The 14367-nt window shown below is 49.7% G+C and overlaps 1 protein-coding gene across 4 annotated transcripts in view; it reads left to right on the top strand.

The window, feature by feature from the left end:
* Nucleotides 1-14367, top strand: part of ncanb (neurocan b) — a 263481-nt gene that overhangs the window by 171566 nt on the left and 77548 nt on the right. For all 4 annotated transcript variants that reach the window (XM_072482254.1, XM_072482255.1, XM_072482256.1 and 1 more), the window contains one exon: nt 4607-6709. In XM_072482254.1, coding sequence (XP_072338355.1) covers nt 4607-6709 — 2103 coding nt within the window. The remainder of the gene's footprint in view (nt 1-4606; nt 6710-14367) is intronic.

The following is a 14367-nucleotide window of genomic DNA, read 5'->3' as shown; positions in this document are numbered from 1 at the left end:
GGGGGCATCGCTGGCAATTTTTGCCCCTCATTTGTTGCCCATCCCTAATTGTCTTTGAACTGAATGGCTTGCTCAGCCGTCTCAGAGAGCAGTTAAGAGTCAACCACATTGCTGTGGTTCTGAAGTCACATGTAGGCCAGACCAGATAAAGATGGCAGATTTCCTTCCCGAAATAACATTAGTGAACCAGATGGGTTCTTCCAACAATCGCTGATCGTTTCATAGTCACCATGACTGGGACTATCTTTATGATGCAGATTTGATAAATTACTTGAATTTAAATTCTACCAGCTGCCTTGCGTTAGCCAGGGCCTCCAGTTTCCCAGTCTATTGACATTACCGCCATTCCACCATTATCACCAACTAATCACCTGCTTCTCATCGCCTGAGCCCCTAGCAAAGTGCCCCCGACTGGCAGGAAGTGGCAGCTGTTGGACAGGCCGGCGTGGAAGATTTTCGGGCGGCACCGACTGCCAGGGATTGAAGAATCGATCCCCGACACTTGAACAAGATTATGGTGAGGGACTTTCAAGGAGGGCCTCATGACTGGAAATAGTAATAATAATCTTTATAATGATAATAATTTTTATTGTCACAAGTAGGCTTACATTAACACTGCAATGAAGTTACTGTGACAAGCCCCTAGTTGCCACATTCCGGCGCCTGTTCGGGTACACAGAGGGAGAATTCGGAAAGTCCAATTCACCTAACAGCACGCCTTTCGGGTCTTGTGGGAGGAAACCGGAGCACCCGGAGGAAACACGGGGAGAACGTGCATTCTCCACACAGCCAGTGACCCAAGCCAGGAATCGAACCTGGGACACTGGCGCTGTGAAGCAATAGTGCTAACCACTATGCTACCGTGCTGCCCACTGGATCTAAGAAACAAGCGGCCTCAGTTGTCCTGGAGCGGCCGAAAGGGTGATCCCCCAGCTCCCGCACGATACGTAAGCAATAAAAACAAATTAAGAAACGCACCTCTTCTGACCTCATCAGCTACTGGTTGAGTCAGGGCCCAATGATGTCAATGAAGCCCAGCCTGCATATTTAGAGAGTATGGCTTTGAACTGATCATCTTGCCAGTTGCCTGAAGGCTATGTTAAACTTGAACTCTGCAGTAAGAGGATGAAGTGTTGGTACACAAAACGCTCCAATGATTTTTAACATCTTAGGGAGGAAAATGTTTAAAATTAACTCCTATACTGTGAGCATTTGTAGAGATCCCCTAATTGACGATGTGCAGCAATGTTTCATTATAGTGCTTCAGAGACATCCCCTCAATAATCAATGTTGGGTACCAGTATCAATTGGATTTAGACTGTATAAGCCATAAGCCAGGAGGCGAGCAGGAGATGCTCCATGTTAAAGCTGAGTGGTCAGTAATTCTTGGAGGGTTCACCCACCACTTCTCACCCCAAACCCAATCAACCTTTCTCCCCGTCAATCAATCAATCAAGTTTAAAGTAAACGCAAACAAAAAAGGCACTGGGCTGGATTCTCTGTCGCCCGACGCTGAAATCGGGATTTGCCATCGGCGGAGAATGGATTCCGACGCCGGATCCGGGGTAGGCGGGGGTTTGACGCCAGTTTGTGATGCTCCACCCCCTCTAAACCGGCATCACGGGATGCCCGCCGTGCGCAGTCGCAAGCCCGTTTGCGCGTCATCGGCCAGCCCACCTGCGATGCCGTGCCCCCCCGATGGGCCGAGTTCCCGATGGCAAGGGCCACGGGTGGTCCCAGCAGTCGGGAATCCAGCGTGCCGGCTGAGGACTGTGTCCAGCGCCGGCACACACGTCCTGGATCAATGCCGCTGGCTGGGGGGCTTTTGCTATGGCTGGGGAGTCTGATGGGGGTGTCCAGGGAGTGGCATGTGGGTCATGGTAGGCGGGTTAGGGTTCCAGCATGGCCAGCTCCATATTTGTCGGCACGACCAGTACAGGCCGTCAGCTGTGTATGTGCGGCCTGGGACCTGGCCTTTCTCCGGCTGTTTTCCGCGCGATCTGCAGGTGGTTCACGTGGCGCCGGTGCTAGCCCCTCACCAGTACCGGAATTGGTAAGGGGTTCGCGCCAATTTGCCTGTCGTGAACCACCTGCGGATTCTCCATTGCTCCGGCTTTCAGCCGCTGGAATGGAGAATTCCGCCCACCCTTTTATTCTCTACAAGAATTTTCTGTTCCAAGTTGCTTGCTGCAGTGCCTGGGAAATCAATCTTCAATTCCCCCCCCCCCACCCCACACACACACACACGTCATTAAGCCAGTACCAGTAGCAAAGAGGCTTGCAAATGAGTGACCAGCTTCTCCTCTCTGATCACAATCAACTTAAGGTCACCTAGGGTGGTTTTGGGGAAAGCTGCGTCACTGTTTCACTCCCGGGAATCTTCGCTGTTCTTTGGGGTTTCCTGCCGTGATTTGGGGTCAAGATCAATTACATTCTTTATCAAACTAATGTCCGCTACCACCTTCAGTATTGGGAGGTGGGTACAGCCCTGATTCCTGTGTATGGATGTGCAATGGAAGGTCAAGGAACTGCACCCCATCTTTTGACCAGACACTTAACAGCCTTTAATTTTTCATTTCCTTTGAATGGTTTTATTCATTAATTATTATTATTTTTTGATTTTTTTTTTTCCAATGAAGAGACAATTTAGTGTGGCCAATCCACCTACCCTGCACATCTTTGGGGTCAAGGGGGTGGGACCCATGCAAACACGGGGAGAATGTGCAAACTCCACACGGACAGTGACCCAGAGCCGGGATCGAACCTGGGTCCTCGGCGCCGTGAGCCAGCAGTGCTAACCACTGTGCCACCGTGCCCCTCCTGTGTTCAATACTTATAAAAAATATGAGGTATGATAGAGAAAAAGCTGTAAAACTAATTGTCTAATCCGGTAACAGTGTCCATTCACTTTTTAATTGGGTACTGGTAGACGGAGAGCCATGTCGATGGTTGTATCGGCCAGCGAATGGCGGGAGCAATGGAGTGGGTCATCTGATGATATTTCCAGGCATTAGTCCAATGGAAGTTGACAACCTATCCAGGAGGATGTGCTGTGTAGATTTGAATATAGTCACACACTGACACCTACTCCAAGATCTGAAGATATAAATGTTTGGAGGGTTAGGGATGAGCGAATTCCATTTCCTTAAATAGTTACAGTACGTTCAGGACAATTTACACAGTTCCTCACATTGTAATATGGGCTCATTAGATTTGTATGGTTAAACATGAACTGTTTATCTTTAACTCTTTCCAGATCCCAGATGTTGTTGTGCATGGCGGTGTTTCTCCCATGCAGGCTCCTTCTGGAGTGTTCCCTCTGAGCCTATTCCCATGTGACTCAATGCATCATACCATGGATAGTACTATTCTCCAGTACCACATTAGTCCTGGCTCTGCCAAGCACCTTTACATTGCAGTGGCATGCAGGCATATACAACAACATTCAACACCCCAGAGAGTCCAAAACACCTCTGAGTAATTTGTAAAATCCATTTGACTGGATTCACAATCTATGTGGTGTCAAGTTCAGGAGTATGAGATTACTCCTCCAATGACGTTTTTGTTATAAATTTAGAGTACTCATTTTTTTTTCATAGAATAGAATTAACAGTGCAGAAGGAAACCATTCGGCCCATCAAGCCGCCACCAGCCCTTTGAAAGAGCACACTACTTAAGCCCACGCCTCCACCCCATCCCCGTAACCCAGTAACCCCATCTAACCTTTTAGACACTGAGAGGCACTTTTGTGTGGCCAATCCACCTAACCTGTACATCTTTGGACTGTGGGAGGAAACCGGAGCATCCGGAGGAAACCCACGCAGACACAGGGAGAGAGTGCAGACTCCGCACAGACAGTCACCCGAAACTGCAATTGAACCTGGGACCCTGGAGCTGTGAGGCAGCAGTGTTAACCACTGTGGCACCATGCTGCATTCAATCGACCTCTGGGTTATGAGCCCAGCACGCTTCTGCTGCGCCACTCTGCTCCCCGTGTCTGCGTGGGTTTCCTCCGGGTGCTCCGGTTTCCTCCCACAAGTCCCGAAAGATGTGCTTGTTAGGTGAATTGGGCATTCTAAATTCTCCCTCTGTGTACCGAACAGGCGCCGGAGTGTGGCGACTGGGGGATTTTCACAGTAACTTCATCGCAGTGTTAATGTAAGCCTACTTGTGACATCAATAAAGATTATTATTATTACAATCCCTCAGATCCAAGACAATTCAGTTCCTGAGCTTGTTTGTGCCCCTCTCTATAAGAATATATAACAGGAGATTGATGTATGGATGAGGATGTGCACTCTGGGTGGGACTCACTGACTGAATATTTTAATGCATTGGAATAGTTATTAATGCATATTTTAATTAAAGTTAAAGTAATTAAAGTCTGATATAGGGTATTTTTTTTTCTTTTTATTGTTATTATTCATTTATATGAAATTGTTTATTGAAGGAGCAACGCACCCAAAATAAATGTCTGTATCGACAATATAGTGAGGATTGAAATTGACAAGGCTACCCGATGACTGGATAGGAACCTAGGTTTTGAGTTCCAATGTTCTCGTGAATCAGTCCAAAGCTAACATTGCGGTTTGTGTGTTTTTTACAGGGCAAACGAGAAGGGGAAATGCCACTGTTGATCCTACCAATGGCAAGGAGCGGGAGCGAGTTCTTTCATCACTGATTGAGAATGACCAGGATGGGTCAAAAATCAGAAGAGCGAACAAAGAGCTTTGGATATCAGAAAGGCAGGGTCCCCAAACCAAGAAATCGTCACCGGTCGAAGCAAATGAAGAAACTGGCATCGGACACAAAGGGAGGGATTCTGCATCTCGTGAGATAGAACATTCCAGAAGCATCGCCACGGTGACAGGCAACCCGAGCAGCAGCACAATTAGAACCCAGGTACAAATGGTCACAGAAGTCTCCGCAGATGTGATTCCCAGAGAGGAAAAAGAATATCTTTCAGCACTGAGTAAGCGCACAGAGGTTTATAGGAAATTGGGAAGCTACAATCAAGAAGAGGAGGGAAATCATTCTCAGGCCACAAACATCAGCAACGAAGCACCGGAGGAGCAGACTGATGTCTCTCTGCTGGTGCCAAACATCAGCCAGAGAATTTCTCCTGGGGACGACAGAGTTACAGTGAACAGAGAGGGTGAGAAGCTATTGGCCGTAGTGAATGTTACACATGCAATGCAGCGTCCACAGCCTCAAGGCGTCACAGATTACCCTGGCAGAGGTATCTCCCTTCCAACCAGGTTCCCCACGGTCTCTGCAGGTCTCCTCCAAGAGGGAGGGAGCACCTTTGCTACTCCTGACCTTGGAGGGAGTGGGGACGGGGAAACAAGTTGGCAGAACCAACACCAGGCTGGTCTCCAACCTGCAGGAGCTCATTCAGGACGTGTGTCTGGACACGGGAGAGGGGCAGAAGCGACGGGAGCTCCAGTGGAAAGTGTACCAGAGCCTCTCCACACCTCGGAGGAGGAACCCCAAGTCACCCCATCGGCTTTTGAAGAGCACAGTCAAAGTGTGACGTTGCCCTCTCTGCTTTCCACAGCAGGCGTGGGCAGCGTAATGTCAAAAGGGGACGGTGAAGGCCTGACAGAGAAACCAGGGGAGCCACATTTCATAACATCACAAAGGGAGGGAGGATCCCTGACCGAGCTGGCTGGAAGTCGGCAAGAAACAAAGGGTTTATTGGTTGGCACCCAAATTCCAAGCACTACTCCGCCTCCTGCGGTGCATGCAACACACGAAGATGAAACAAACAGCCAGCCACCTACAAAAAAGCTGATGGCTTCAAATGAAATTGAGCAAACAATGAATAAACTGTCAGAAACAGAATGGGAAAATGCTGTAACAGTGACGGGTGCCTCAGAAATTGGATTGTTGTTACACGGAGAGAAGCTACAGAATAAAATTGAAACAGCTCCCGAGGCCCACAGAGACTATTCAGTGGCAGTCACATTGTCATCAGGCAGCGCAGTGCTTGCAAATACATCTATTGAGTTAGGACAGGAGCCATTACAGGCAACAATGCTAAATGCTGGAAGGAATACTGAGAAAACCTTGACAAGTGTAGCAGGGGAGGCTAAAAGGAAAGAAGGTTCAGAAATGTTTGGCGTGCGTCCAACAGTCGAGTCAGGTATGCAAGTTGCCAAGGGGACAAAGGAAGCAATATCTGCAGTCACAATAGTGCCAACCATTGCAGATTCGAATGCAGAATTAGAGCTTCCCATAACACCAGCCAAGGGGACCACAGAGGAACAGTCAACAGTGGCAACAATCTTCGACACAGCCGATTTAGGGGAGGAAGCATTGCAAAGATTGGAAAGGCTGGAGAGGGCTGATGAAGGTTCTGCTTTCAAAGAAGTTCCGCTGCTCTTCACCTCTGTTCCATTTTCCACCCCGGTGCCGGAGCTGAAGTTTACTCATCGTGAACGTGAGACAGAAAGCGAAGGTGGCCGGGAGAATATGATTCCGTCTGCGCCACACAACTCCGAAACGCTGCCTTCTGAAGCAAGGATGTCTTCACCCGATGAAGAAGCTGACGGTTCTGGGGCAGCAGAGAAGGAATCGGCCGTCGTTGACCAAATAGCTGAAGACCTGGACAGATCGGCTTTGGTGCAAGAGATTGGCAGTTGGGCAATCTCACCAGCCACTCTCAGTATCAACAATTCAGCTGAGGGACCGTTCTTTCCAATGCCAGGTGAGAGCGTATCAAGTTATTCATTTATTGACTGTCATTAGTAACAGATATAAATACTGGGCAAAAGATTAATGGCGGGATTCTCCTGTGCAGGGACCAAGTCTCCATGCTGGCGGGAAAACCCGCAAGAACCATTCCGGCGTCAACAGCCCCCGAATTCTCCGCACTTCCGGGGACTAGGTGGACGCCGGAAGGGTTGGCACTGTGCCAGCTGGTGCCGAAGGGACTGCGCGAGTTAGCGCATGCGCCGCAGGGCCGGCGTGATCCCGCGCATGCGTAGAACCGCCGGTGCAGTTCCGTGCATGCGCAGACTGGCTGGCGTATTCTGGCGCATGCGCAGGGGGTTGTATTCTCCGCGCCGGCCATGGCGAAGCCCTACAGGGGCCGGCGCAGAAGGAAGGAGTGCCCCCACGGCACAGGCCCGACGCAGATCGCCCCCCCCCCCCCCGATCGGATCGCCCCGCGCCCCCCTGAGGACCGCACCAGCCGACATACCTGCCAGGTCCCGCCGTGTGGGACCATGTCTAATCCACGCCGGCGGGACTGGCCCGGAGAATTGCTGGGGAGGCTGCTGCCAACGGTCCCCGACCAGCATGGCGTGATCCCCGCCCGAAAACCGGCGCCGGAGAATACGGCAGCCGGCGTCGGGGGCGGCGGGGAGGGATTCGCGCCACCCCCCTGGGGATTCTCCAACCCGGCGGGGGGTCGGAGAATCCCTCCCGAAGCCTCTGCTGGAGAACAGCCTTCATTTATGGGCATCATACTTTAGCAAAGATATCAGGCCCACAGAAGGAGGCTTGATCCAGTGGGATTCTATGCACTGGGAAAGGGTTTGGTCTGGTGGTGAGATTCAATCCTGTAGCATTGAGTAGGAAGGGATTTGCTGGAATTTTGTATAATGTGAATGAGGTTGTTTCTTTCAGATTCTTTATAGTAATAGGGAACTGAAAAAGAGGCTGAACACATTCTGATTCAAATGTTTTATTAGATTAATCCCCAGCTTGGCTATTGAAGGCAATTCTGGTAGCCACTTATCATGTTTGATAAACTTACTGGAGGTTTCTGAAGATGTAACTAGTAGACTAGATAAGGGTGAACCAGTGGGTGTGGCGTATTTGGTTTTTCAGAAAGCTTTTGGTACCATAAGACCATAAGACATAGGAGCAGAATTAGGCCACTCGGCCCATCGAGTCTGCTCCGCCATTCAATCATGGCTGATATTTTTTCATCCCCATTTTCCTGCCTTCTCCCCATAACCCCTGGTCCCTTTGTTAATCAAGAACCTATCTATCTCTGTCTTATAGGCACTCAGTGAATTAGCCTCCACAGCCTTCTGCGGCAAAGAGCTCCACAGATTCACCACCCTCTGGCTGAAGAAATTTCTCCTCATCTCTGTTTTAAAGGATCATCCCTTTAGTCTGAGATGGTGTCCTCTGGTTCTAGTTTTTCCTACAAGTGGAAACATTCTCTTCACATCCACTCTACCCAGGCCTCGCAGTATCTTGTAAGTTTCAATAAGATCCCCTCTCATCCTTCTAAACTCCAACGAGTACAGACCCAGAGTCCTCAAACATTCCTCATACGACCAGTTCTTCATTCCAGGGATCATTCTTATGAACCTCCTCTGGACCCTTTCCAAGGCCAGCACATCCTTCCTTAGATACGGGGCCCAAAACTGCTCACAATACTCCAAATGGGGTCTGACCAGAGCCTTATACAGCCTTAGAAGTACATCGCTGGTCCTGTATTCTAGCCCTCTTGACATGAATGCTAACATTGCATTTGCCTTCTTAACTGCCGACTGAACCTGCAGATTAACCTTAAGAGAATCGTGAACAAGGACTCCCAAGTCCCTTTGTGCTTCTGATTTCCGAAGCATTTCCCCATTTAGAAAATAGTCTATGCCTAAATTCCTCCTTCCAAAGTGCATAACCTCACACTTTTCCACATTGAATTTCATTTGCCACTTCATTGCCCACTCTCCTAGCCTGTCCAAGTCCTTCTGCAGCCCCCTTGCTTCCTCAATACTACCTGCCCCTCTACAGATCTTTGTATCATCTGCAAACTCAGCAACAGTGCCTTCAGTACCTTCTTCCAGATCATTAATGTATATTGTAAAAAGTTGTGGTCCCAGCACAGACCCCTGAGGCACAGCACTAGTCACCGGTTGCCATTCTGAAAAAGACCCCTTTATCCCCACTCTCTGCCTTCTGCCAGTCAGCCAATCCTCTATCCATGCCAGGATCTTACCCTTAACACCATAAGCTTTTAACTTATTTAACAGTCTCCTATGCGGCACCTTGTCAAAGGCCTTCTGGAAATCTAAATAAATCATGTCCACTGGTTCTCCTTTGTCTAACTTCCTCGTTACCTCCTCAAAGAATTCTAACAGATTTGTCAGACATGAGCTCCCTTTGACAAAGGCGTGCTGACCCAGTCCTATTTTACCATGCACTTCCAAGTACCTCATGATCTCATCTTTAATAACAGACTCTAAAATCTTACCAATGACCAAAGTCAGGCTAACCGGCCTATAATTTCCCGTCTTCTGCCTCCCTCCCTTCTTAAACAGTGGTGTTACATTCACCACCTTCCAGTCCTCTGGGACCCTTCCTGCCTCCAGCGATTCCTGAAAGATCATCACTAATGCCTGCACAATTTCCTCAGCTATCTCTTACATAAGAGATTTGAGTGCAAAATGAAAGTGCATGGGATTGGTGGTAATATATTGGTGTGAATTGAGAATTGGTTAGCAGACAGGAAACAGAATAGGAATAAATGGGTCTTTTTCAAAGTTGCAGGAAGTGACCAGTGGGGTCCCGCAAGCTTGGGCCCCAGCTATTCACAATATGTATCAATGATTTGGATGAGGGAACCTGGTTTGCTGATGGCGTGAAACTTGTTGAAATGTGAGTGGTGAGAAGGATGTTAAGAGGGTTCAAAGTGATTTAGACAACTTAAGTGATTGGGCAAATGCATGGCCTATGTGGTATAATGCGTATAAATGTGAAGTTATCCACTTCGGATGGAAAATCAGAATGGCAGAGTATTATTTAAATAGTGATAGGTGGAAAATATTGACATATAAAGGGACATGGGTGTTCTTGTACACTAGTCACAGATAGCAAGCATGTATGCACTATAAGCAGTTAGGAAGCAAATTCATGTGCGGTTAGCACTGCTGCCTCATGGAGCCGAGGACCAGGGATCATAGATCATAGAATTTACAGTGCAGAAGGAGGCCATTTGGCCCATCGAGTCTGCACCGGCTCTTGGAAAGAGCACCCTACCCAAGGTCAACACCTCCACCCTATCCCCATAACCCAGTAACCCCACCCAACACTAAGGGCAATTTTGGACACTAAGGGCAATTTATCATGGCCAATCCACCTAACCTGCACATCTTTGGACTGTGGGAGGAAACCGGAGCACCCGGAGGAAACCCACGCACACACGGGGAGGATGTGCAGACTCTGCACAGACAGTGACCCAAGCCGGAATCGAACCTGGGACCCTGGAGCTGTGAAGCAATTGTGCTATCCACAATGCTACCGTGCTGCCCGGTTCCGGGTTATTGTCCATGACAACCGGATCGATCCGGTTCCGGGTTATTGTCCATGTGGAGTTTGCACATTTTCCCCATGCCTGCGTGGATCTCACCCCCACAACCCAAAGATGTGCAGGATAGGTGGATTGGCCACACTACAATTGCCCCTTAATTGGAAAAAAAATGAATTGCATACTCTAAATTCAAGAAACAAAATTAATTAATGGGATGTAGGTGTCAATGGCCAGGCCAGCACTGATTGCCATCCCTAATTGCCCTTGAGAAGGTGGTGGTACCAGGAATACCACCACCTGCAACTTCCCTCCGAGCCATGGACCATCCTGACTTGGAAATGTATGACTGTTCCTTCACTGTCCTGGAACTCCCTCCCTAACAGCACTGTGGGTGTATCTACACCACATGGACTGCAGAGGTTCAAGGCAGCAACTCATCACCACCTTCTCAAAGGGCAATTGAGGATGGTTGTGGATGCTGGCCGAACCAGCCCCCATCCTGCGAAATAATTAATGAACAAAACCTTTCAGTTTGTTTGCTTGTTTGTTTATTGTCAGGTCTACCGAGGGACAGTGAAAAGTATTTTTCTGCAAGCAGAAACTGCGAGCTACACTTTGACTTAAGGCTAACGGTTGGAAAATGTGGGGCGAAATTCTCTGACCCCCCGCTGGGTCGGAGAATCGCCGGGGGCTGGCGTGAATCCCGCCCCCGCCGGTTGCCGAAGTCTCCGGCACCGGATATTCGGCGGGGGCGGGAATCGCGCCGCGCCGGTTGGCGGGCCCCCCGGCTTGATTCTCCGGCCCGGATGGGCCAAAGCCCCGCCACTAAAATGCCTGTCCCGCCGGCGTAAATTAAATCACCTACCTTACCGGCGGGACAAGGCGGCGCGGGCGGGCTCCGGGGTCCTGGGGGGGGGGGGGGGGGGGGGCGCGGGGCGATCTGGCCCCGGGGGGTGCCCCCACAGTGGCCTGGCCCGCGATCGGGGCCCACCGATCCGCGGGCGGGCCTGTGCCGTGGGGGCACTCTTTCCCTTCTGCCTTCGCCACGGTCTCCACCATGGCGGAGGCAGAAGAGACTCCCTTCACTGTGCATGCGTGGCAATGCTATCAGCGGCCGCTGACGCTCCCGCGCATGCGCCGCCCGGAGGTGTCATTTCCGCGCCAGCTGGCGGGGCACCAAAGGCCTTTTCCGCCAGCGGGGCGGAAATTCGTCCGGCGCCGACCTAGCCCCTCAATGTTGGGGCTCGGCCCCCAAAGATGCAGAGCATTCCGCACCTTTGGGGCGGCGCGATGCCTGTCTGATTTGCGCTGTTTTGGGCGCCAGTCGGCGGACATCGCGCCGATACCGGAGAATTTCGCCCGTGGTTTCTGAAAACTTTTTTGAATTGTGCTTTCGTACCTTTTGGCGAGTTGTTTTGGATGCTGCAATTGTTGCTCCTCCGAATATATTTCTATGCCTCCTGTCAGCATATAAGTCTATCTGAAAGATATACAGTGTTCCATTGCTCACGGTACCCTGTCTGTTTTCAACTGCAGCGCACAATGCGGGTGTCCCTGTGACATCTATTTCTTCACGGCAAATTAAGGTGTCAAAGACCGAAATAATTACATTCTCTCTCATCTGTGATAAGATCTTTTTAGTTTATTCTTGCTCTGCCAACACTGAGCCAATTGTGGCTCAATTGTGTTCCGAGGAGGAACAAAAAGACTTAAGATTGTTGAAACAGAGATTGAGGCATAGATTTGTGTTAGAGCAAATTAGAGCAGCTAGCCAACCTCTGTCCTGCCATCCCACTGTATCTGTTATCTCTTCTGATTTACAATATAATTGCGCTGCAACACTACACCCTGTCTGCTTCATCCGATGCCAGTGCTTATGTAGTTACATTGTATATCTTGTGTTGCCCTGTTATGTATTTTCTTTTATTTCCTTTTCTTCCCATGTATTTAATGATGTGTTGAGCTGCTCACAGAAAAACACTTTTCACTGTACCTCGGTACACGTGACAATAAACAAATCCAATCCAATCAATCACAATTTGACAGACAGTCCCATAAGGATCCTGAGAGCATTCAATGGACAACATGGCCCAAGGGTCATGAGTAAACTGACATTAAATAGCCAGACCTGCATAGACAGAATATCCAAACCAATGGGGCTTGACTCAAGGACGAAACTCCCTCAGAAAGGTGGCCTGGAGGGTTTCTCTTTGACTGACCTTGGTAAGGATTCTTCACACTATTAATCATAATGTCTTGTTTGAATTGAATGGAGGTCGATTTATGTCACATAGATTGGTTGAAGACCACTCAGGTTTTTTAAATCGAGGAATCTTGGTAAAGGCCTGAGGCAGACAGCTACAAGAGCGGGCGTTTATATTGCACCTTTACTGTCGTGAAACATCTCAAGGCGCTTCACAGGAGTGTTATCAAGCAAAACTGGACACTGATCCACAGGAAGAGATATTTGTCCAGAGAAGCAAATGGTTGGCTGAAGAGGTAGGTTGTCAGGAGCGTCCTGAAGGAGTAGAGACAGGCCGAAAAGGAATTCCAGAGCTTAGGGTCCAGGGTAGGTTGGAACCCTGGTACTGCTGGTGTCACCTGGGAACCATGGTATTGCCAGCCTGGCACCCTGGCAGTCCACCTGGGTACCAGCCTGGCACTGTCAAGGCACCCAGATGGCACTGCCAGTTGGTAGGGGCACTGCCAGGGCACCAGGATGGCACTGTTAAGGTGCCACGCTTGGGGTGGCATGGTGGCACAGTGGTTAGCACCGTTGCCTCACAGCGCCAAGGACCCGGGTTCGATTCCGATCTCGGGTGACTGCATGTGTAGCGTTTGTACGTTCTCCCCGTGTCTGCGTGGGTTTCCTCCGGGTGCTCCGGTTTCCTCCCACAGTCTAAAGACGCGCAGGTTAGGTGGATTGACCATGTTAAAGTGCCCCTTAGGGTGGCATTGCAGGATTAGGGGAGGGGTTGGGCCTAAGTAGGGTGGCCTTTCAAAACTGTTGGTGCAGACTAGATGGGCCGAATGGCCTCCTTGTGCACTGTAGGGATTCTATTCTCTGCGAAATTAAGCATTGATCCCTGAGAGGATCGTGGAATTAATGACGGGACACAAAGAAATGGCAGAGACTTTGAACGAGAACTTTGTAGCTGTCTTCACTGGAGAAGGCATAGAAGACATTCCACAAATGGTGGGAAATCAAGAGGCAAAAGTGGGGGAGGAACTTAAAAGAATCACAATCACCAGAGAAAAAGCACGAAGAAAACGAATGAGGCTAAAGACTGTCAAGTTCCCAGGACCTGGTAGCCTGCATCCCAGGGTCTTAAAGGAAGTGGTTGAAGATGGTGGATCACTTAGTTGTCGATTATCAAAATTCCCTATATACTGGAAAGGCCCAAGTTAATTGGAAAACTACAAATGTAACATCTCTATTCAGCAAAGGAGGGAGACAGAAGACAGGGAACTATGTTTAGTTTAATTAAAAAAAACATTATTAAAGGGGTAATGGCAGGACATTTAGCCAATCATAATAAAACCAGGCATGGTCACCATGGTATTGTGAAAGAGAAATCATATTTTACAAAGGCATCACGATCTGGATCTCGCCCTCAATGGGCGGGATTCAGATTTGCATGTTTAGTGTGTCGTAAAGTACACTTAAATATGCTCGCGCCGGAGTCTCCCAAGGCATGGGATCAAATGCCCGCACCTTGGAGACACTGGCGTGGTGCTGTTTAGCACTGTTTTCCACAAATGTGGACCGGGTGCAACGGCACTTGGGGGGAACATCCGGGAGATCGAAGGCCCCCGAGTGGTTGGGCTCTGGGCAGGATGGAACCTTGGCACCCCCGAGGGCACCTGGGCACTGGCACCCTGTAAGTGCCACCCTGGCACTGCCAGTGTTAGATGGCACTGTCAGGCTGGCAGGGGCACTGCCATGATGCAGGGCTGGCAATGTCAAGGTGCTTGGATGCCAGTTTGCCTGTGTAGGGGATCGGGCCCGGGGATGCCCTGAACTTATGATTTGGGGTGGGGGGGAGGTTGAGGACCCCCTAATGGGTACATTGGGTGTTGGGGGGTCCAGAGGCTGT

Source organism: Scyliorhinus torazame, chromosome 18 (genome assembly GCF_047496885.1).
Source record: "Scyliorhinus torazame isolate Kashiwa2021f chromosome 18, sScyTor2.1, whole genome shotgun sequence".
NCBI lineage: Eukaryota > Metazoa > Chordata > Chondrichthyes > Carcharhiniformes > Scyliorhinidae > Scyliorhinus > Scyliorhinus torazame.
Note: the sequence above shows the minus strand (reverse complement) of the source record. Positions and strands in the feature narration are given on the sequence as shown.